Source organism: Olea europaea, chromosome 1 (genome assembly GCF_002742605.1).
Source record: "Olea europaea var. sylvestris chromosome 1, O_europaea_v1, whole genome shotgun sequence".
Lineage (NCBI taxonomy): Eukaryota > Viridiplantae > Streptophyta > Magnoliopsida > Lamiales > Oleaceae > Olea > Olea europaea.
Genome location: NC_036237.1, coordinates 10654592 through 10678469, shown reverse-complemented (window position 1 = coordinate 10678469; position 23878 = coordinate 10654592). Strand labels below are relative to the sequence as shown.

Here is a 23878-nt window from a genome sequence, read left to right as displayed (position 1 = left end):
GTTTGGGACCTCAGCTGCGATTATCCCTTAATATAAAATGATGAAGTTAAGGGACAAGACGGATGATACTATATCTAAATGGGGGCAGTGAGCGTTCAACTGTGTGTGTGAAGGCATACTTAACATAAAAGATATCTGGTTTAGCTTATAGGTAAGTTTGATCTGCTTATAGTGAAGTATCTGTACACCGGAGTGGTCTCTGCAATTTATGCATCCGACAGCACGTTATTATTGGCTGTGTGATCATTCTGAGTGTGAGGACAGTGCAATGGTCACTGTAGTCTTCCTTATCTTCTTATATGGAACAAAATGATTTTCTAATGATAGTTTCCAGACGGTATGCGTATACTGTGATTCAGGCGTGGCTGTTGTGTGAAGTGGTGAGATCAGCTGTATTCGGATGGTAGAAGCTGAAATTTTCGTCTTTAGATTTTTTTTTTTTTTTTTTTTTTTGGGGGCTTTTTGAGGGGAATACATATTCGACAAAAGTGCCCCTCAAAATATAAGCAACTATATTGCAGGCTTTTTGAATAATTTCATTCAAAAGGACCATCTGCTCCAAAAATGAAGAAGTTTATCATTTGACCATATTTGAAAGTTTTGAACCAAAAACACAATGAACAGAGGCTTGGGACATTTGCGTCATTTCCCTAATAACCATTTGTTTGGTTTTCAAGCCAAATGGAACATTTAATAATAACTCCATTTCCAAGTCGTATGATCCGGTCGGTCGTAGAACTTACACAATAGCGTGCATTTGTAGAATAGAACACAAACACTGGCAAATAACACTTTCAAATATAAAAATAGAAAAGCTCAAGGCTTACCCTTGAAACAAATATTCGGTTGTCAAACCAAAAGGAACATTTAATAATAATTCCCACAAACACCCATCTTAGGGCCAGAGCTCATTTGATCACCATCAAGATTCTCAACGATTTAAAACAAGGTGTGATCCAGCTAGAACACAAAAAATATACGTATAGCTTGATTCCGTAACGGCTCAAATTTTATATACAGGTGTGATACCTAACAAATGGAAGCATTTTCTCATGACGACTGCTGTTGCCTCACACAACAAGAGTCGACTTGTCTCCTCTGCCGAGCCAACAACCTGTATTGATTTCAAACAAGAGGTTGAAAAGACTAATAAGCACGATTGCAATTGTTTTGTTAAAGCCCTTTCATCATGGGGTAATCAGAATCCAGACTAACAAGAATCTGCCATTATATTGTACGGTATTAAAAGTTGTACGCAGCAAAATATGGCACAATACAAAATGTTCCTGGTCATCGAATTCTAATCAAGCTCGCTTGGTCTCTTTTTTAGGCCAGCTAAAGTTAGCAGGGTCTAGCCTAGTTTGGCTGACCCGCTCAAGGCCTTAAAGAGACTTCCAAGTTTTTTCCAATATTAGTTATAAAGATCTTTTTTTTTCTAGAGGGCTACGTCTAATCAATCAATTAGAACCTGTATTAGAGTCCTATCCGGACTGCTTGTCCATTTTCATACCTCTACTCGTGGCCAAGGACAATAATCTGTGTGTTGACAAAGATGCCATTCAGCGAATGCCTTGTGACATAAAGCCTTAATTTATTAATTTAAGACTTAGGAAATCAAGAATACAGCTAATATATGGGAGATGGAACTTATAGAGAGCATGCTTCAACACGTGGCACTCATAAACAGTTTGATAGGGAACAATCTCAAAAAAAATTCCCTTCCCAATAGCAATAACTCCATTCCAGATTAATATGCAGCAGTAATGCAGGCAGAACTGAAAACAAGATGAACCTTGAGCCTTCCAGACTCGTTGGGGTTAGCTATCATGAAGGCAAATCTTCTCATTCAGAAACTGAACTTGGAATCAGATTTCTTATTTAAACCTATTTCATTTAGATAAGCACATAAATAGCTCCAGCCAGCAAGCAACATACTTACCCTTTCTTCTCAAGCAACCCTCATAATCATCATTACGAAAGAGAAAAATGCTTCAATTATTATCTTAAATATTTGCACTTCAATTTTGGGGAAATATAAATTATGCATCATACCTGACAGTTGGTATAAAATCTCGTGAAGTCTTCAGATAAATTGTATAAATATTCGCACAAAACATTTGGCAAAAGATTGGTGCTGGCCTCTTCAACAATCTGCAAAGGATGGAAGGAAAGCAAAACCCAAGAATAATACAATGAAGTAAATATAAGAATATGTCAATGTATCCAAGGGATTGCAACATGTATATACACGGTTATATCTCCCAGGAAAGTTTTTACCTCAGCAAACTGGAGCAAATGAAGTCCTAATACACGTTCATCGGAATGAGCCAACTCTAAAGTTCCAACCTATCACAAACAAAATGAACAATTTGTCCAAATTGTAAATTAAAAAGAACTGTGAACTTCGAATCCGTTTAGCGAAGCTTCAATAGTTCAGTTATGAGTAAATAAGTTTGTTTTAAATAATTAACTTCCGTTGGTAAGAAATTGGAGTCAAATGTTACTTATTTTGACTATAAGATTTACCTTCAAAATAACTAACTCCATCTTTTTACTTAAAACTGAGAAAAATGTTAAGTTATTCAAACTTGTGTGAATCGACATAATTTATTTTCTAAGCTCAGTTAAACATGATTGCTGAATATGTTTTCAGCTGCCACTAACAATTTTGCTAAATAATTTCAAGCTTAACAATTGGAGGCACTTTTAGGCCAGTAATGAGAAGCCAAGCTTATCATCAAATGTTCAGGTCAGGTTTGAATACAAAATAATGATGCAAGTACCCTACTTGTAAAAGACCAAATTGAAATTTGAAGATGAGTTAAATTGATTAAATTTGGAAATTGTTGATTACTGGGAATTATTATTTTCTTTCACAATTTAGAATAATGCATATGAAGACCTAAATGAATAAAAGGCATAATATTTTAACCTATGACAAATATCATTTAGTATATAACCCATATTGAAAAAATATAGGTAGGAAATCTATCCATATAGCCACCGTTTTGTTTAGCTAATAGTCAAATTTTAAGTAGATTTTAATAAAAATTAATAATGCATGGTTTAAAAATTGATAAAAGTTGTGGATCCCACGAAATGGGTGGTTGAAAATGAGTTTTAGAAGAGAGGAGCCGAACAGGGGCATATTGTAGCTTTTACAAAACTTCAAGGATGGTATCCTACCTTTTTCAATTCTTCTATATCTTTACCCGATCTCCTTATAATTGAGCATATTCGGGCATGTGCATACAGCAGATACACAGCAGTATTTCCCTGAACATAAAAGAAAAGGCAATCAGGTGTAAACTGAACGATTGAAGATTATTCAATAGATAATACTAGTACGCCATAAAAAAGTCAAAAAAGAGGCTAATTGGGGAAGGAAATAGGGAACACTCAGCATAGGCACTATGATAAAGGGAATTTAGGAGGATTAAGAACTACATCGATATAAAATACTTCATCAAAGCCAAGGACCGGCCATCAAGATCAATATGATCCTATACCTAGTACCCAACTATAACAATGCATAGACTAAAAGTTGTTCCATACATATTTTCTTCCCATTATATAACGCATTAAATTATGTGAACCCACCTTATCATTAAGCATCTGATCAAAATTAAAGGTGTAATTGGTAGTTCTATTATTCTTCAGGTCAGCATACCTGTTCAATAGCCGAAAAAATAAATTAGTTCAGATGTCAGTAAAAATGTAAGCAAACAAATATAAGCACATCATCGATCAAACCAACACGCTATGTATATGTTCACATGCCTGTGCATATGTGGAACCTAATCTAAATTCACAACTAAAATCTAGAACTAAACAAGCAGATAAATTTTTTATCCTTCCACCAGCTTATTTTCTATGAATAGCTAAAAGTTTCTCGCACTGACAAATAAATATGGTAGGTTTGCTTTACTTATCTCAAACTGGAAATAACACATTTCAGAACACAATCCAGATCACATACTAATAGATATCATGATCCTTTTACCAAGATATTGTGTTTATTGCACCAATTAGTACGTTAGGTTTTCTACACTCTAATTAAACTGGAGATGTCAAAAAATAAAGAAAAAAGGCATGCAGAGCAATGAACCTACTTTACGGCACCATATCCAACTGCTTCTGCAGTTCTGTCCAGCTCCTCCTCGGTCCACTCGTCAGCCTTACCTGGCCATACATGACATGACCATTCAGATCCAAAAAATTGAAATCAGACATTGGCAGCCACACTAAAATATCATGACTAGATAGTTGGCAAAAATCTAATTTTCTACAGATCGCATAATCATTGGAGTGCAGACAACATATGGAAGGATTTTCCAGAAGCAACTATTATTTTACCTCTTTCGATTAAAACTGTTTTGCATCGACTTTTGGCTTCATCAAGTAAATCGACCAATTTGACAGTTTCAGTACTGCGAGTGCGGAATCGTTTTCCATCTTCTCCTAAAACAAGCCCAAATCCTACATGGCTAGCTTTGGGATACTTATTATCTTCAGCTGGAAGCCAACCAGCTCGTTTGGCAGCCTGAAAGAAAAATTGAAGGAAGAGGTATTTACACTTGAAGCTTAACAGCACATATGATTAAAAGGAGATAAATAAAGGTTGATGCACCATCATAACTTACCATAAAGACCATTTCAAAATGCTCTCGCTGGCCAACATCAGTTACGTATATAATCCACTCCGCCTTCTCTTCATTAAGTCGATACCTTAAAATTGCACATGAGCAGAAAAACCATTTAGAGTGCAGTTAAGTTTTGAAATCAGTCACATAATTGCCATTTGGTTGTGTTATAACATCTTATCAGTTTTAGAAGATATCAGCATTACCACTGACCAATTCTATATATGTTGATGTGAAAGAATTTTCTGACAGTTAAATTAATCCTATTGCGTAATTTAAAGAAGGCTGTAAGATAAACTGACACGTACAACTGGAAAGAATCTCCATGAATGGACGATGAAATATGCATCCAACAATAAACACAAAGTTTGGAACTAACCATAATGCAGCAAGATCAGTTGAAGCGTAGTTGTAACCACCATCCCTCTTCACAACAATAAGAGGAATATTTTTCCCTTCAATAAAGATAACACGAGCTCCTTCACTTTCTTCAATTAATCCATGTTTGCTCAACAACTCTAAAGCCCCAGGAATATATGGATTGTAAAAACTCTCTCCCTGAAAAAGTTGAAAACTAAAATAAGTACCACCGCATACCGAGTCAAAAAAAAATTAAATATCAAAAACATCTCATAAGATTTCACACTGTCACTGGGGAATGAAGAAATATTGTTAGATACCATATCATCTTCACTAGGCTGTGGGACACAGAAGTTAATTAAACCTTCTTGGATCTCCAAAATTTCATTCAAAATTAAGGCAATAAAGATTGTTTCACTTGAAGAGAAACAAGGTCTAGGCAATTGGGAACTGTTTAAGTTTTCAGTAGGCAATTGACATGTTCAAAAAATATCTTACTAAACACTGAAATAATCCTGCAAAAGGTATGCTCATTATGCAACAAAATGCATTATTGCATTGTTTTTGCTTATTTCATGGCGTGATTGGACCTTTCTAAACAATATTTACCACAAGTTTTACAATAAACCTTCACAAGGTAGTAACAAAAATTTGCCACCTTTTCCTCTAACTCTACTCCAAGCCGCTCATAAACCCTTTCATATCCCCTTCTACTGATTTCACAAATGTGTGTCCATGCTGTCCGATACCTCTCTTCTCCGCCCTGTAATATGGATACAGTCAGATAATCATGTAATTAGATAAACGGAGACTTCCACGTAAGTAGATGATGTTCCGCCATTATGGTAGAATACATTTAAAGTGTTAATACCAATGGTTATTTATGCAGGATGTTTTGGCTAGGAAGAAAGTAATAATAATGAGTCAAAACTCTCAAGTCCTTGAGCTGTCGAGTTATTCACCTGAAGACTGACCACAGCCTGTTGGGCCCTCTCTTTAAATGCAGGATCACTGTCAAATCTCTGCTTCGATGCCTTGTAAAATGCCTGAAAAGCGCAGTTGAATAAAAAGGAGAACCTTTGTGCATCCTACTTTAATAAAAATATATTTCCCAATGAAATACAATAACTAGGTTTATTGTTCAAGTATGCTTGCACAGATGACAGAGCAAATAAACGTTAATAACACCAAAATAAAAGTTCTTTCTTGTGCTTTAAACCTAGCCAGGCCTTAATTTCTGATTAACATTGTGATCCCATGGAGTTTAAATCTCAATAAAGAGAAAAAAATAAATAAAAAAAATCATCAAACTAAGATGAGACAGATATTTCCAATAACACACTAGCTTCTTGACCTCTTTTTTGCTGAATAATCAGTGTTTGACTTCTCTCCATGTCAATGGTTTATGTTGGCTCACATAACAAGTCACAGTAAACCTTACCTTAACTTCAATGCCTGACTTTTGAGTAGCATATAATGCTCTATCAAATAAATCAATAATTAAGAGTTGAGAGTTGAGACCAAGGGAGTAGATGGAATCTAACAAATTAATGTAGAAAAATTTGACATAACAGCCAAAGAGAATGGTCTTTCCACTCTCTTACAGCATTAATTTGCTTAAAAAAAAAGTCATTAGTCATTAAAAAAAATTTCAAAAACAAGGCATCTCACAAATCAAAACTGAAAGCTAAATATTTGATAGGTGCAATGAACTGAATGATCTAAGTACTCAATCTTCTATCTGAAAAGCTACTTGGCAGGGCACTGAAAACATATTCTTCTATTCAGGTGATAATAACGATCATTAGACAGGTCGTATTCCTTTTAAAAGTCCTTTTTTTTAATCAAGGATAATTGATATATAGAGTAATTCTACTTTATTACTCATGTAACAATAAAAAAGGTAGTGCCAAAAGGTGCTACCAATCACCATCTATGATATGACAAAAATGATGTACTTAACAAGTTTCAAACTCAAATTGAAACGAACATAAAACACAGGATCTCGAAGGACCAAATAGCGTTCAAAATTTCTTCCCTTACCTCTAGATCTCCAATGGCTTGATCATTAACTTGCCCATTTGGAAACATTTCGAAAAGGTATTCAATTAGCATACCAAACTGCAAAACATATAGTTTAGCTTAAGCACAGACATTTGATTACATGCGTCAAGAATTCAAAATAAAAAGTAACTATAAATTTCTAGACAACTTATAAAGGTATCCGATAAGGCAGAAGTAAATGCTGCTGAGTATTGGCTCATTCCAATTGGATAAAAAAAATTAAAAAATTAAAAATGGAAAGAAATAAATAAATATAAAATTGTTTTGAGTTCTAAATTTGATAAAATATTTGGATCGTGATTGAAACTAGACCATTGAATGGAGCAATCACGTATAAGGCTCGAAGAAAGCTTAAAAAAATAATTAAAAAATTAAAAACAGAAAAGAAAAGGTATCAATCACTATTGCTCCAAGAGAAAAGAAACAATAAATATTAGCAGGATCATAAAACAAAATTTATGTTTTCTTTCACACCTTGAATCAGTGCAGGTAAACCACAAGTAATCAGAGTACCTAATAAAAAGGAAAGTATGACAATACCCTGACAAATATGGGCATGCCACATCTATATTTGCCCACAACAGATCAATAAGCAGAAAAAGACATCTACCTGTGTGCCCCAGTCACCAACATGGTTTCTCCGTAGAACATTAACATTTGAGTATTCCAGCATACGTGCCAGTGTATCTCCAATTATAGTGGATCTCAAGTGCCCGACGTGCATTTCTTTTGCTATATTTGGTGAGGAGAAGTCAACCACTGCCCTTTTGACGGGAAGCTTGGGAGCCCATGTTTCAATACCATTGACTAGCATCCTTTGAATACTCTGTATGGCTTAAGGTAAGGTTTTCATAAATAAGAACAATAAATAGAAATGTTCAACCAAAAAGAGAGGAGTTTGAAAAATCAATCACCTTTGCTATCCATTTCTGAGACAATACAACATTCACAAAGCCAGGTCCAGCTATTGAGCATGAGTCAATAATTTCCGATGAAGGAAGATTTTTGATAATGGCCTAAAAATGTAAATATTACTAATAAATATTTGATCCTATCAATTTAAGACATATGGCATGATATAACAACCACAACATTTTTCCTGTCAATATAACATGACGTTGATATAGCAAATATATTCATCGATACCTGTCCTATTGGCTGAGGGCCTTTGAACTGCGTACCCTTGCCTTTAACCTTTGACCACAAGCCCATTGCATTGTTGCTACCAACAAGAAAGTGTTGTCCTATTAGTAAGCAGTGATTATAAGGTCATGTGAAGAAGCACATTGGTCTGGATTCTAACACAAAAAGAACAAGCATACCATTGGTAGTCACCAAATTTAGGATTTTGGCATGAAGCAATTGCAGGCTCTACATCCAACTCATCAGGGACAGTTAATCTTAATGATTCTTCAAATATCTTCGCTATCTGTTGCTTGAGACTCCCAAAATTCTCTTGATCCAGGTCAACAACATGCTGGACCAGAACCAAAGATGTGAGCAGCAGATATAAAGCATATTTGCATATCATTCATTTGTTAAATAATATGTTTTTACGATGTGTTTTTATGTGAACTCACATTAGCCATATTTGACAGAGACTGTGCCTTTGCGACGATAAGAAGTCTTCGAGATGTTGCTCTAAGAATACCTGCCTAGTTTCATCGAAACCACAAAAAAAATTATCAAAAGCATAAAAAGCAAAGCACGGCCAGGGCTAACAAATAAATAAAACATAACAGTGGCACCTATAAGTCTCCCGATGTAGTTTTTTAATTAAAAAAGATTCAATATCTGAAAGCCATAACACTGTTCGGTAAAGCCAAATGAACAGTCGAGCTCCCTTATACACTATTCCCATGTTATTACAGTCAAAAGTACTTATTTTTCCTACAATCCCCCTTGTGCACTACGACGAAATTACAAACTCGAGTATTAATCTTTCTGCAATCTCCCTCCTGTACACACAAATTTAATACATTAATATGAAGCACAGAAGTCCATGTTTTTCTACAATTGAAAAGCTGAAATAGACCTGCATCATCACTCAAGATATTCAATTAGAACCTCTGGATTTAATTTACGAATACAAAAATATAAGCCATACTGTGAAGTATTTATTTTCATGCCAAAATGGTAGAAACTGTTCTCAATTCCAACACTTAGAGAAAGCTATACCGCAGCCACATCCACAGAATATAGAGTTCAAGAAAATAAAAGTTAAGTTAGTTCACAAGGGATAGAAAATGGCCAAATCAGGCAACAAATGCAACCGAGAAAAGAAACAAGCAGACTACAGGAACACAAATTAAACAAACTAGATACCCAACCACAACGCGTGCGCATTAGTTTGTGCATCAACGGTTTTCTCAATTTTTTTTCTAAAATTTCTTTTCATATAAAAAGTATAAAACAAGATTCTGAGCAACGCTAAGTTTTGAAAACGACGTCGCATCACTCGTGCAAATGCTTATAAAGAGACAGAGAGCTTACGAGTTGATGATGAAAGAGATGAGTGTGAGTAGAAGAGAGAGAAACGATTCAATTGCAGAGGAGAGAGAACCGGCGGAAACAAATTACCCAAATGTGAGGAATTCATTACAAAAATCAATAAAAAAAAAAAAACCCTAATTCTTTTCCACTCAATGTTAGCGTGTTTCTCGTATGGACTGCGCGGCTAGCCCAGATGATCGTTTAGGGTTTTGGGGATTGTGCTAAAGAGAGCATTGTGAGAAAATTTGACAAATGCTCACCGAACTTTAAATTTGTTATTACTTATTTACTAATTTTTCACGTGTTATTAAATACTCACTCATATTTTCATATAATTATCCATTCACCACTCTTTTTTTCAAATAATTGGACGATTTTTGGGCAAATTTTCAGATTTTTTGGACGACTTTTAGGGTAATTTTTCGATCGAATTCCTTGGAGTTACGAGGAGATTTTGAATGGTAATTGAAGAGGATATCGTAGGCTTTCAACGGTATCAAAATCCGACGATTTTGGTAGTCGAAAGTTATCGAAAAGTTGCCGCAAAAATCGACCAATTATTTGAAGAGACGAGGGTGGATAAGTAACTATATGGAAAGATGAATGAGTATTCAGTAACGTGTGAAAGATATGTGAGTAAGTAGTAATAAGTTTAAATTTCAGTGAGCATTGGTTAAATTTACTCTGAGCATTGTAGTTCTTATTTTTTTTATTTGAATATATACTATTATGCATGTATAAATAATATTGCCCGGTTTGACACAAATTTTAAAGATTTATTTTTTTATATTTATTTTCAATAACATATTTTATGAAATTCAAAATATTTATTAAGTTTTTAAACATGCATTTCAAATTTTTTTAATAAAATATACTATAAATCTATTTTTTAGTTAAATCAAACTGAGATATTTACCTAAATTTTTTATTATTTTACTTTTCGATTTTCACTGGTTAATTTCAATGAAGGTCTATTTTTGAAGCAATTTTTTATAATGGTTAATTTATAATAATTGCACTAATTTTCACTTGGCTGAAATGTTAATCCTTGAATCACTTAGTAAATTTCAACGTGGATGAATTTATAATGGTAACTTTCTTTTTATAATTATACTCACTCAAATTTAAATGTTAATGTTGTCCACTTGCATGACAAATTTCGACAATAAGATCTCGTATAGTGATGCATAAGTGATGCAATCCTCTCACCGATGAGATGAGGCATACGTGATCAATCGTCTTGCATGGCAAGACATAGGCGATGCAATCCTCTCACATAACAAAAAATCACAAACCAATCCTTAATGGTAATGACTAGCAAACTAGCCATTTGTTTGATAGGATGAAAATTAGCATGATCCTTCGAGGAAATTAACAGTAAATTTAGGGTTATTGACAATGTTGCTTATTGACAAAGTCCCACAATCATAATCTCTTGCAGCGTGTGATTGGTATACAATATGAGACAAAAATAGAAAATATAATGAAGGATGTCTAAATTTCTTATCTTTCTTAGTATCGTCCAATACTATCTAGTCATCAGTACTAAATATGCTAGCAGTGCCCCGTGGATAGTCACAAGATAGCCTAAAATTTATCTTCTTCAGCTACATAGATTTAGCATATAGACTTTGACATCTGAATTTTGTAGTTCTTTCCATATTCTTCCAATAATTCTAAGCTTCAGCTCCTTCATGTCCCCACAAAAGAAAAAAAGTGCCATGTTTCGTTGGATTATAAGACCATCATGACTGTCCCTGGCCTTTCAGTGGCTATCCCGAATGCTACGAGGCGTACCCTCTCGTATGAGCTTCCGGTCATTTGCTCCAACCTCCAAACTATAATTATAGTTGCGAGCCTAGACCTCATCTCCCCTAAAACGGACAAATGCCATATAAACAGGAGCCATGCCAAGCTAGAATGCTTCAAAGTGAAGGTAGAAATATTGTCTGAAACAATGGAAAACTTAATGGAACAAACGCTAGAGACAAGATTACCTAACTAATTATTCAGCTTTTAAGAAGCAATAGTTATTAGTTGTATTGAAATGCCAAAAAGGGCTGCAACACCAACGTTGTTACATCAAAATATAAACAACATGACAGCATAAAGTTTGGTGCAATCTAAATCTTCCTTTTTCTTTTTTTTCTTCTTCTTCTTTTTTTTATTTATTTATCTTGTGCTAAGTTCAGTATGTGAAATGAAAAACAGGAAATGCACTTTAGACGTGATCATTTTTTATGAGACGGTACAAACTGCGTGAAATAATCAGAGTATAGAATCATGCTAAAGCTAAGCAGCACCAGCAAATAGGAAGGGGGACAGAGGAACAAAAAAAGAAGAAAGATGAGAAAACTAATAGCAAATGGCAAGTATGGGTGGGAGTTGGGAATTATATTCTATACTTTGGCAACACATTCCAAGCCTTCGAATACACCATTGAAAAACATATGGAAACATCAAATGTATGACTTTGTGTGGATAACAAATCCTCAACTAGCCACGAGTAAATGCACATATACTGTGAATGATAACAATTAGAAGATCATTATATTCATATTGGGGCATGAAAAATTTACTGTTAGCATCCATGTGGCATTTTCTACTTCACGAGGATTTGACTTTACATAGCAGTGATTAAATGTACATCCCGAGGGCATGTCCACTTTGTGATCATCTCTTAAATGGGCAACTAGACAAGGAATGTCACCAGTAACTGAGCACTTTGGCCCACACATACGAACAATTGTATGGTCTGAAATTGCAAACTGCCTCAAGTTTAAGTTTGCTGTAATGGGGAAATATTTCAAGGTATCCCAAAGAACAGTGCTTGCACAGAAGCTCAAGTGACTAGCTACCTTCTCTTGTGCTAAGCACCTGATATCTCCCAGCTCTTGTCTACAAGTAGGGCATCAGTTATGCACCATTTGTTGGACCCAGAAAGATTGTAGTGAATGAGATTGATAACGCGATATGAAGTAATGAAAATCGGAACGAGAAACAAGATTTAAAAGTAAAGAAATTAACAAAAAGTGTTAATAGCAGAAACACGACATTTTATTAATCGACAATATGGAAAGAAATACAAGAACTCAACAATTCTTGCTTTTAACAAAACTAAAAGAAAATACCAATATTTATAGGTACATGGCATAGCATAAAGATGGAAACAACGTGGAATGAGGGAATAATATATTTTCATAAATATCACGTGAAATATAAGGAAACAAATTTCCCACGTGAAAATAAGGAAACAATTTATTTCCAAAAAAAATTCACTATAATTTGGGTCACAAACTTAACAGTCTCCACCTTAACCCAAATTCTGGTGCAACGAATGAAATTCCAAGATTTCAAATTCGTCTGCATCGAAATATACAATCTTCTCAACACAGTAATCAAAACTCTCCAAACCAAATTGTTGTCCTCTACAAAGCGTCCACAAACAACACTTGAACCCAAATCCTGATTTTCCAAAATTCCATCGAGGAATTACTATTGATCAAATAGGGTCGAAGCACACCCTCTAGCAGAAACCATACCACACGCTGGATCAGAAGGCCCATTGCTAGAACTGTCACCTTCAACGTTCCCAAAAATATCACAGACATTATTGATACCACGGGACCTACACTACATGAGTCCAACCTTAGCAAATAAACACAGTGTATCCGCTGAAATTGGTGACAAAGCGGAATCACTAATGCTCCATTGAGCAATATTCTGAACCAACTCAAAACCCGTCACAAGAGATACTGTACTAAACTGAATATCCACCACGGTACTGAACTTGGCTCGACATCTCTTAACTGATACTGTGCTTCCCTGCGAGATGTACAACTGAGACTTCTTCAGTCCTTCCAATACAACTCGGATACCCATTCGGTCCTTTAAAACTCCACCTTCATCAGAAAATTTATACTCTTTTGCATCCAGAGTACTGAGTAAGATGAGATTCTTTTTCAGGTCTGGAACATGGCGAACCTGATCAATTGTTCTGACTGTCCCATCGCGCAACCTAAATTTTATTCGATCGATCCCAATAATACGGAAAGATTGGTTGTTTCTCATTACAACTCCACCTTACTAAACAGTCTCATATATCTAAAAGAAATTTCGAATAGAACATATATGATGTGAACATGCCGAATCAAGAATTCACTCCTTGTCAGGTCTAGATTCTATGTCAGATACCATGATCAACATCACATCTTCGTCGTCTGAAAAATTATCAACTACATTTGTTTTGTCTGAAGTTAAAAGTTGCGCTCTACGATTTGCAACTAAATCACCTTTAGCCTGCAACTTATCACAATCCTTTCAAATATGTCCCTTATATCTAAAGTAGAAGCAAAACAAATTGTTGTTATTTTTTGATTTGCCTCTCTGTCGACCACCATGACATACAAGAGCTTCATCATTCCTCAATGTAGTTCCAGCCAAACGCTTCAACTTTTCCTTTGAGTGCAAAGCATCATAGACGTCGTCTATAATTAAAGTATCCCAACTATAGAAAATGGCGTCCCAAAACGACGCATAAGAACCAGGCAACGAACATAACAAGATCAAGGTAAGATCCTCTTCTCGTACTTAACCTCCAACATTTCCAAATTTGCGATAATTTCCTTGAACACAACAATATGGTTTTCCAACAACCCTCATTCCACTATGCGATGTGAATACAACTTCTACTTTGGATCCAGTTTACTGGTAAGACTCTTAGTCATACATAACTGCTCCAGTTACATCTTACAGAATATTATTGAATAGATGAAGATGAATCAACGACAGGTCTTCGGATCCCTTCGTTGTTTCTCCTCTATTGTCCAATTAGCTAACATCTTCTCAAAACTTAGTAGCGTATAATCCAAATCCAACTGCGTCAGAATAGCCCTCATCTTTACTTGCCATAAAGAAAGCCTTGTATTGCAATCCAGCAGCTGAATGTCATACTTCATAGTAGTCATCTCTGAAAAAACCTCAACCAATCCTCAGAAGAAGAACCTAACTCTGATACCACTTGTTGGACCCAGAATAATTGTAATGAATGAGATTAATGACGTGATATAAAATAATGAAGATCGCAATAAGAAACAAGATTTTAAAGTAAAGAAACTAATAAAGAGAGTTAATCGCAGAAACACGACATTTTATTAATCGATAATATGAAGAGAAATACAAGAACTTAGCAATTCTTGCTTTTAACAAAATCGAAAGAGAATACCACTATTTATAAGTACATGGCATAACATAAAGATGAAAATAATGTGGAATAAGGAAATAATATATTTCCATAAATATCAAGTGAAATATAAGGAAACAAATTTCCCACATGAAATAAAAAAAACAATTTATTTCCAAAAACAAAAATCCACCCTAATTTGGGTCACAAACCCAACACCCTTGTCTTACAAGTAGAACATAACGTGTCCATTAGTCTATTTATAGGTAATTGATGGGTGCATTTAATTAATTCGTAAGTTGAAATTCCTCATCATTACGTTGAAAGTCATGATTAAGTCTCATTTTCAAAACTTATGGATATTTGTGCTTTTGTGACACTTGTTCATAATTTCAATGTTCGCGGTTAATGGCTTAATGTACTAAAAATTCAATACAGGTTGATTTTATTAGAATTTGCGCTAAGATTTATATCCAGGTCCAAGGCCATTCGAGGCTCCTAATTTGAGGTTTTTCGATGCCTCCAATCTCATTCTTTGTGGTGTTAACCTTTGTTCAAGGCCTCGATAATTGAGTTTTTTTTTTATCCAACGAGTCTCGTCTATCAAGTCATAAATATCCATCTCATGACACGTGACCGACAATGAGACCATTTTCTTGACTGACGTGACATCCAAATGAACAGTAATTATTTTAATATCTAACAGAGGGGTAGGAATGTCGCCATCCACTATGGGTGAATGGGTAGGAAAGATTGAAACGTTTTCACTTTTTTTTTTCTCTTTTATCTACTTTTTTTTCCTTTTAATATTTTCAATATTTGTCTTAATTATTTTAGGTGGGATTATCTGCATCGACTATTTTGCCTTTAATAAAATTGGTAACATGAAATCGTTCAGATATCCTTTTGATGCATGTTCGCGAAATTATTCCTTTCGATTTTAAACTACCACAAGTGTATGGTTCGTTAACAAGTAATAAAGTGGATTAAATGAGTCCGAATATCGTCCCACAGAGATTGATTAGTTCAATTTTACCTATCGTTGCCTTAACCGAAACAATAGAAATTCTTGATATTTTCGCTAACTAAATTATGATTTAATAACCTACTTATAAATATAAAGCCTGAATTAACTAAATTAAATGCGTGATTATAACTAAATGCAAGTTTTATAAAAATATGATAATGAAATGCGTACTAGAATCCCGAATCCCCTTATATCAATCCTCTTTAATCCGAATTTTATAAAATTGACAACACGATTCAATTATGAAGACCAATATTCCTAATTTGTTTAACAATCTCTCTCGAGTAGAATTAAACCTACTTTCACATGCGATCCGACTATATTTCTATGACGGATACGAACATATAAAAATGCATTAAAGATTTATGAATACTTAAAGATCACATAAAGCATAGCGGTATATTTCTATCCCCTTTCGAACTTTACGACAATTAACATAAAGTCTAACTCATTTTCCATCTCTCGAGGGTAAAACAAGCCACAAATCTCATACAACTATTGCGCACATAATTGTAGAGAAAATAAAATCCATGCCAATCATTAAATAATTAAAAACATGTTTTAACGTCAAATAAATAAAATTCAAGATTAAGGGTTCATAATGTAAGGTTCATCACAAATCCTAGCACATGAAAATCTAACCTAACATAATGGGAAATAAAGAAAAGCAATAATTAAAACCAAGGAAGAACATCACCAATTGATTCTTGAAGTGAAATCTTGAATCTTAAAGTGGATTGCCTTGTTTTTGCCTTATTCTTCCTCTCCAAATCCTCCAAAATTGTGTATAATCCTCTCCAATTCTGTAAAAGTGGCGTCACATCATTCTGGTCGAGTTTTAGTTTATATAGAACCCTAAAAATCTCCTTTCCATAAGAGTTTCGGCGAAATAAGGAAACTGCTGAATCGGCCCCGAATCTTGTTCTATGCGACCGCATAGTACATTTCAATGCTGTCGCATAGAGTAAAAAAAATTTGAGAAAAAGTTCTCGGGAGGCTTCTATGCGACCGCATAGAATTTATACTATGCGACCGCATAGTTATACAATTCTTTTCGCTGGATAGCTTTTAGTATTTTGGTCATAACTTTCTCTCCTAATTTTCGATTGAAGTAATTCAAAGTGCATTGTGAAGAAAACTCAAAGATCTACACTTTTGATAGAGATAGGCTTCCTCAAATTCTGATGTTTACTATGTCAAAAATGGATCTCAATTAGAAACTAAAAATCACGAGCATAGCTTTTTCGCCTGAAAGTTGATACTTGATAATACTTCGATCATATTTTACCTCTTGACTCCTTTCCTCATCCGATTAACCTCTAACACTCTTGAATCTTCATTCTATTTCCCGTCTCATCTATGGATTATTTGCAACTTGGTCCCCGAACTATCACTTTGCTCCATTTTAGTCCCTTTTCGACTCTTTTCTTCTGAATTTCACCATGTTCATCGGTGTTTCCTACAATTCACAAATATAACGAGATTAAGTCACAATTCAATCATTTTGCTCATTATTAAGTCATGTTTGTGACCTAAATAAGTGTACAAAAACTCACTTATCAATGTACATTTATTAAAATGTTTTGGATGTAGGTGCTAAAATTATAAGGTTTGAGATCTATCTGTGTATTTAGGATCCGATGACATATTTTTGTAAAGTTTGATATCTCTCTACTTCAAAAATCCCAATTTTAATTTAAGTTTATGCGCAGTACAAAAAAGCTTTTGATGTAAACCCACGTATCAATAGTAACTCCGAAACTAACAAAAGATTGAATCACAATCCCAAGAAAAGCTAAAATTTCGATGGAAGCTTGACCCAATAATTTATTGAATAAAAAAATTAAGATAATCGCAAACAATATCTTGACTCCCGTGATCACAAAAGTATGAACTTTACTATGAATTTGTTGGACGCCATAAAGAGTATGAATTTTGATAAGTTTGGATAGCTTAAACGCTACAAATATTGAAAATATTTGATAAATTCTATTCAATTAAGAACAGGATATTGAAAATGTCACATTATGATTAATTCTAAAAAATTATGTATTTATTGTATAGTGAGTGAGCCTTTTATAGGCATAAAATAAACTCATAATCAAAACAAAATTCTAATTCTAAAGACAAATCCAAATAGACTAGAAACTACAAAATAGATCTGAATGAAATTAAAGTACTACAAATAACTAAAATACTATTATTGAAGAATGTATAGTTAAAAACTAAGAAAGCATTTAGGAATTACATATAATATTATTTTATTGGAGAATGTGTTGATTGTTAAGAAGAGAGTGAAAAATGAATTATAATTTAATGGAGACCAAAAAGGGGCTAAGTTCATGTCTACCCCCATTTTCTAAAATTCATTTTTTATCTCAAGCTCATTTTCGCTTACGCATTTCATGATATCCATAAATTTTGTCAAATTTTTATCATACATTTCATCAACTTTTATTAAAATATATTAAAAATCTAATTTTTATCTACACCAAACATGGACTTATTATAAGATACAATAGTGATGTGGAGTGCTAAAGGACCATTTTGAAGTTTATTTTTATGCATTGACTTTCTAAAATAGAGAACATCTTATATTTAGATAATCTCTTAAAAATGCTTAACTTGAATAATTTAATGGAGCAGTAAACTTTATTTTTTTGTTAAATGCAATCATTATAAAACAAAGGTAGGGTGAGTTCGGGCTCTCCAAATAGATATAGAGAGTAAAATTTACTCTCTACATTAAAAAGTTAAATTGCCAATTTCGAGGTTTGATTGTTTAAAATGGAGAACATTTTGTCTAATGAATTTTTTGGAGATGGTCCGAAATAGAACTCCAAGTCTTAATAAACATATCAATGAATGGCTTATATATTTTAATAACATGCATTGTGATTCAAGTTTATAAGAGAAGATTTTGGGAAAAAAGAAGAAGAAGAATGATAAGTGCAATTTTACACACTTATTCGGTCCACAAAACATGACTAATTATTGATAAAATTGGTTGATTATGACTTAATTCTATGCAATTTCATGTTATAGGGGCAAATTGATGGATATGATGGAACTCAAGAGAAAAGATGTGAAAAATGACAGAAACAAAAGAAAAGGAAAGTTCAGGGACCAAGTTGCAAATAATCCATAGATGAGACGGACGATGGAATGAAGATTCAAGAGTGTGAGAGGTGAATTGGATTAGGAAAGGAGTCAAAGAGGTGAAATATGGTTTAAGTATTATCACGTATCAACTTTCAAACAAAAAAACTATGATTGGGATTTTTAGGCTCTATGTGAGACTCATTTTTTGGCATAGTAAACATCAGAATTTGAGAAAGCCTGTTTCTATCAAAACTGTAGATATTTGAGTTAGATTTCCAATGCACTTTGAATCACTTCAATCAGAGATCAGGAGAGAATATTATGATTAAAATATTGAAAGCTGTCCGGCGGAAAAAGTGTTTGAACTATGCGGTCGCATAGTAGTATTCAGAGACTTCAATTGGGCATTTTGGCATAACTATGCAGTCGCATAGCTTTGTACTATGCCGTTAGATAGACCAAAATCTGGGACTGATCCTTCAGTTTTCTATTTTCGACATAACTCTTTTGGAACTTGGTTGGGACGCGATATAAAAGGCATCATATTACGGGAGAGAACGCATTGGAGAAGAATAAAACGCATCTTGGAGACAAATTTGAGGGAGATTAACGAAGGATTTCACGAAGATTATCAAGATTTCATGCGTATCTATAATCCGGTTTTATCTTCAAGAATTCATGTATTCCTTTATGCTTTCCATGCTAGGCTATAAATTCTTATGCCAGGAGATCGATGAACTTTGTAATGTGATTCTTAATTCCTTATTTAATATTTTTGACATTAAAACACGTTTGATTATTTTAAAAGGTTTATATGCATTTTATTTCTTCCGCAATTAAGGGCCCGTAATTGTGTAAGTTTTGGTGACTTATTTCTTGCATTCGAGAGAAGGGAAATATGTTCGACAAGGTATAAATCATCGTAGAGTCCGATAGAAAATAGAGATATACCGTTATGCTTTGTGTAAATCTTTAAATGCTCATAAAACTACATGCATTTTTGTATATTTGCGTCCATCACAGAGATATGAGCTGGTGGTATACGAGAGTAGGTTCAACTTTCCTTGGGAGAGACTGTTGGATAGATTCAGGAGCATTGATTCATCGTAATTTCAACGTGTTGTCAAAATTATAGAACTAGGGTTAAATTAAGCATTGCTTGGGAATTCGTAATTCTAGTGCATTATACATTCATTGAATTCATTAATTTGTGTTCCAAACATTCAATTTACATATTTAGTTCATCTAAGCATCAATTTACATTTTAATTCATTCAAGTCATACACATTTGCATACCTAGGGGGTGTTTGATACCAATTTTTATGTAAAAATACATTTTGAAATAGTAAATTGATGGGAAATATGTGGTTGAAAAATAAGGAAATTTTTTTGATTTACGTGTAATATTATTTTAATAAAGAATGTGTGGTTGAAAAGAAAAGAGAGAAAAATGTATTTTGAAAAAAATGGGTACCAAACGAGGACCTAGTTTAGGTTAGGGTTTAGTTAAGCTAAAAAAAATCACTTTTGACATTCTTGTTTTGGTTAAGGTCAAGATAAATAAAATTAGCCTACTCAATTTCTGTGGGATGATATTCGAAACTCTAAATTCCACTTTATTATTTGTTACGAATTGTATATTTGCGGTGAATTAAATCGAAAGAAAATATTTAGTGAACAAAGAAGAATACCCTTTTATTGCCTGTATTAAACTATTTATCTATACATCAACAGAAAAGGATACGAGCAAAATAAGGCCATATTTAAAATATATACAATAACATGCATTGTTATTCAAGTCTTATAAAAGAAGAATTTGCAAAATAAAAATGAATAAATAAAAAGAGGAGAAGAATGCCCATTATTGTTTCCATCAGACTATCTATTCGAAAATTAAAAATATAAGAGTGCGTTTGATCGTAAGTATATAATTTGCATGAAAATAAAATAAATTCTAGGTGATTCAATTGCCTAAACATATTTGCATGAAAATTTTCAATTAATGTGCTCGAATCGATTTAATTTTTAACCTAAAAAATATTATATTTGTCTGATCTTTATAAGTGGGTAGATGAGAGAGAGTGGATAAATAAGAAAGAGAAAAAAAGAGTAAATTCCCTGAAAAATAAAATCATACTCCCTAAAGGAGATATTTTCCTTGATTTTGAGGTAAATATGGTCACGAGACTAAAAGTAGGAAAATGTTTTTCATGGAAAAAAAAATGTCAATGAAACAGCGTAAAAGTAGGAATTTTGGTTTAAAAAACATAAATTTCGTGAAAAATATTGACAATCAAACGCACCATAAATATTAGAGAAAACATCGTTTATGTGGCTATATCTAAAATATGTATAGTAGGTCAAAACTTGCATTGAACTCAAGTTTTCCAAATCAAGAATCTGAGAAAAAAATAAAAATAAAAAAGGAAGAAATTGGATACCTGTTTATTGAAGAGCCATGTTTGGTGTACAACAAGCATGATACCCCATGTTGATCGTGGGCTCCCCTTGTGTGAGAGGGCTGTAAGTGTACAGTCCTACGTGGATTGTATACTTAGAAAAACTGTTATTGAAAATTAAAAAAAATATAGCAAAATATCACGTTCGACGCCATAATAATAATTTATACAGAAATGGAACACTTGTTTTTTATTGCACAAAAGAATTGATTACAGGAACAGCATTCCCTTGCAAGAAGAAACATTCTTAACCACTACCATTGACCCACAGAGACAATAAATTATGAATTACAACACCATATTTTCTCAAATTATATACTGTGGACCATAGTTTTTTTTCAATAATCTGGATTCTACTTTCTTGTTGCCATGAGCTTTACCTGCATAATGGGCAAATTCCTTTCTAAAGTGTCATTGGGTAGGGGTAGTGTCCTCAAGAGAATACTACCCTTTCACAAGGGAAATAGATTGATTCAAGAGGTTACTTTGGAAAATAGCTATCTTTTAGCTGACATATGAATATATACTTTTCTTGCATTGTCGTGATGATCTGACTCATCGAACCTATATGGCCAGCTACGCCTCGAACACATATTTGCTTCGACCTTGATGGGGATAGTGTGAATACTAGAAGGGTATACAGGTCAGTCCTGAAAATTTTGAAACCCCAAACGATAAATTATTATGAGGCATCTACACATAATTTTTTTTTACAAGCATATTAGTATTGAATATGGTCAAATCAAATAATTTCTCAAGATGAGTACATCATACCAATGTACTCACTCAATGCTTGATTTGTTTGAAAATCAATTCTAGTTTTCCAAAAATGGAATACAAAGTGCTTTTGAAAATCAATGAGGTATGAAATGTTGACTATCATCTATTGTCCAAAATATTCTATATTTAAAAAAGGAAAAAAAAAAAGAGCAATCTATTGTGAAAAGTGTAGAAAAGAGTAGAAAACAGAGAGAAGTCAATAGACTTGTGTATTTTATTAAGAGCCAAGGCCCTGTATTTATAGGGCAGAATTAGGAATACAATGGTAATTATTTTTAGGGCTGCAGGGGTGTAATTGTCATTCACCTCTAAACCCTAATAATCTTTCCTTTTACAACACTCCCCCTTGAATGACACATTACAAAATATATGACTCGTTAAAACCTTCTTTGATAAAAACTCAATGGAAAAAAAAATCAAACGAAGGAAAAAGAGTACAGTTATTTTGGAGTATTAAAAATAAATGCTACCTCATTAAAACATTGTTAGGAAAACCGAGTAGGACAAAACCTAAGTTAAGAAAAAAGAGTACAGCTACTTCCCCTCATGTTGATCACTGAAAATCTTTGAGTTGACGCATTCCAATCTCATGAACTAATTTTTTGAAAGTAGATGTTGGCAGTGTTTTTGTGAATAAACCGGCCACATTGTCACTTGAGCGAATTTGTTGGATATCGATATCGCCATTCTTTTGAAACTCGTGTGTATGAAAGAATTTTGAAAAAATATGCTTCGTCCTATCACCTTTGATATAGTCTCCTCTGAGTTGTGTAATACAAGCTGCATTGTCTTCATACAAAATTATTGGACTATCCTTTGTTGAAATTAATCCGCATAATGCCTGAATATGATGGGTCATGTTTCTCAACCATACACATTCTCGGCATACTTCATGGATTGCAATAATTTCAGAATAATTTGAAAATGTAGCTGTCAAGGATTGTTTCACAGATCTCCATGATATAGCTTTTCCTCCACGTATAAACACATAACCTGTTTGTGATTTAGCTTTATGTGAGTCAGATAGATAACCTGCATCTGCATATCCCACTAAAGCAGATTCCGACTTTTGAGAATAAAATAATACCAAATCAATAGTACCCTTTAGGTAACGAAAAATATATTTAACACCGTTTCAATGTCTTTGAGTTGGTGTAGAGCTATATCTTACAAGGAGATTTACAGAAAAAGTTATGTTGGGTCGAGTGCAATTTGTAAGATAAGTGCTCCAATTGCACTAAAATATGGTACCTCAGGACCAATAACTTTTTCTCCATCTTTAAGTGGACAAAATGGATCTTTTTTTCACATCAAGTGATCGAACAACCATAGGTGATGCCAATGGATGTGCATTATCCATGTAAAAACGTTTTAAAACTTTTTCTGTATACGTAGATTGGTGAACAAATAATCCATCTGCGAAATGTTTAATCTGCAACCCAAGACAAAATTTGGTTTTTCCCAAACCCTTCATCTCAAATTCATTTTTCAAATAATCAGCAGTTTTGTTGAGCTCTTCAAAAGTTCCAATTAAATTTAAATCATCAACATAAACAACCACAATTGCAAATCCACCATTTGTTTTCTTTATGAAAACACATAAGCAGACATCGCCATTTTTATAGCCCTTATTCAACAAATATTCGCTAAAGCGATTATACCACATGCGTCCGAATTGTTTTAATCCATATAATGATTTTTGCAATTTAATTGAGAACATAGTTCTCGGGCATGTATCGTTTGTTCCTGGTACCTTAAGTCCTTCAGG

The 23878-nt window shown here is 33.6% G+C and overlaps 1 protein-coding gene and 1 pseudogene across 4 annotated transcripts; both read right to left on the bottom strand.

The window, feature by feature from the left end:
- Window positions 1-779: 779 nt before the first annotated feature.
- Window positions 780-9788, bottom strand: LOC111393740 (arginine--tRNA ligase, chloroplastic/mitochondrial-like). Of its 4 annotated transcripts, XM_023019447.1 has the most exons (19): window positions 9561-9687; window positions 8816-9025; window positions 8648-8722; window positions 8390-8544; window positions 8214-8289; window positions 7982-8083; window positions 7678-7893; window positions 7047-7124; window positions 5966-6049; window positions 5662-5766; window positions 5023-5201; window positions 4644-4728; window positions 4357-4543; window positions 4113-4182; window positions 3601-3670; window positions 3187-3276; window positions 2278-2346; window positions 2053-2151; window positions 780-1114 (listed from the first exon to the last, which is right to left on the bottom strand). In XM_023019447.1, the coding sequence occupies exons 3-19, from the start codon at window positions 8654-8656 to the stop codon at window positions 1004-1006; spliced, it is 1785 nt and encodes a 594-aa protein (XP_022875215.1). In that variant the 5' UTR covers window positions 8657-8722; window positions 8816-9025; window positions 9561-9687; the 3' UTR covers window positions 780-1003. The 4 variants fall into 4 exon arrangements, with proteins under 4 accessions (XP_022875215.1, XP_022875203.1, XP_022875208.1 ...); XM_023019435.1 differs by lacking the exon at window positions 8816-9025 and having other exon boundaries at window positions 8648-8718; window positions 9561-9788; XM_023019440.1 differs by lacking the exon at window positions 8816-9025 and having other exon boundaries at window positions 9561-9692.
- A 1375-nt stretch (window positions 9789-11163) lies between these two features.
- LOC111404217 overlaps window positions 11164-23878 on the bottom strand; it is a 16205-nt pseudogene continuing 3490 nt past the window's right edge.

Coding starts and splice junctions, on each gene's coding strand:
- LOC111393740 (XM_023019435.1), bottom strand. CDS start 9,666: ATGAATTCCTCACATTTGGGTAATTTGTTTCCGCCGGTTCTCTCTCCT. Junction 8,290..8,389: donor AAATTTGGTGACTACCAATG/GTATGCTTGTTC, acceptor TCTTGTTGGTAG/CAACAATGCAATGGGCTTGT. Junction 2,152..2,277: donor ATTTGCTCCAGTTTGCTGAG/GTAAAAACTTTC, acceptor CATCCTTTGCAG/ATTGTTGAAGAGGCCAGCAC.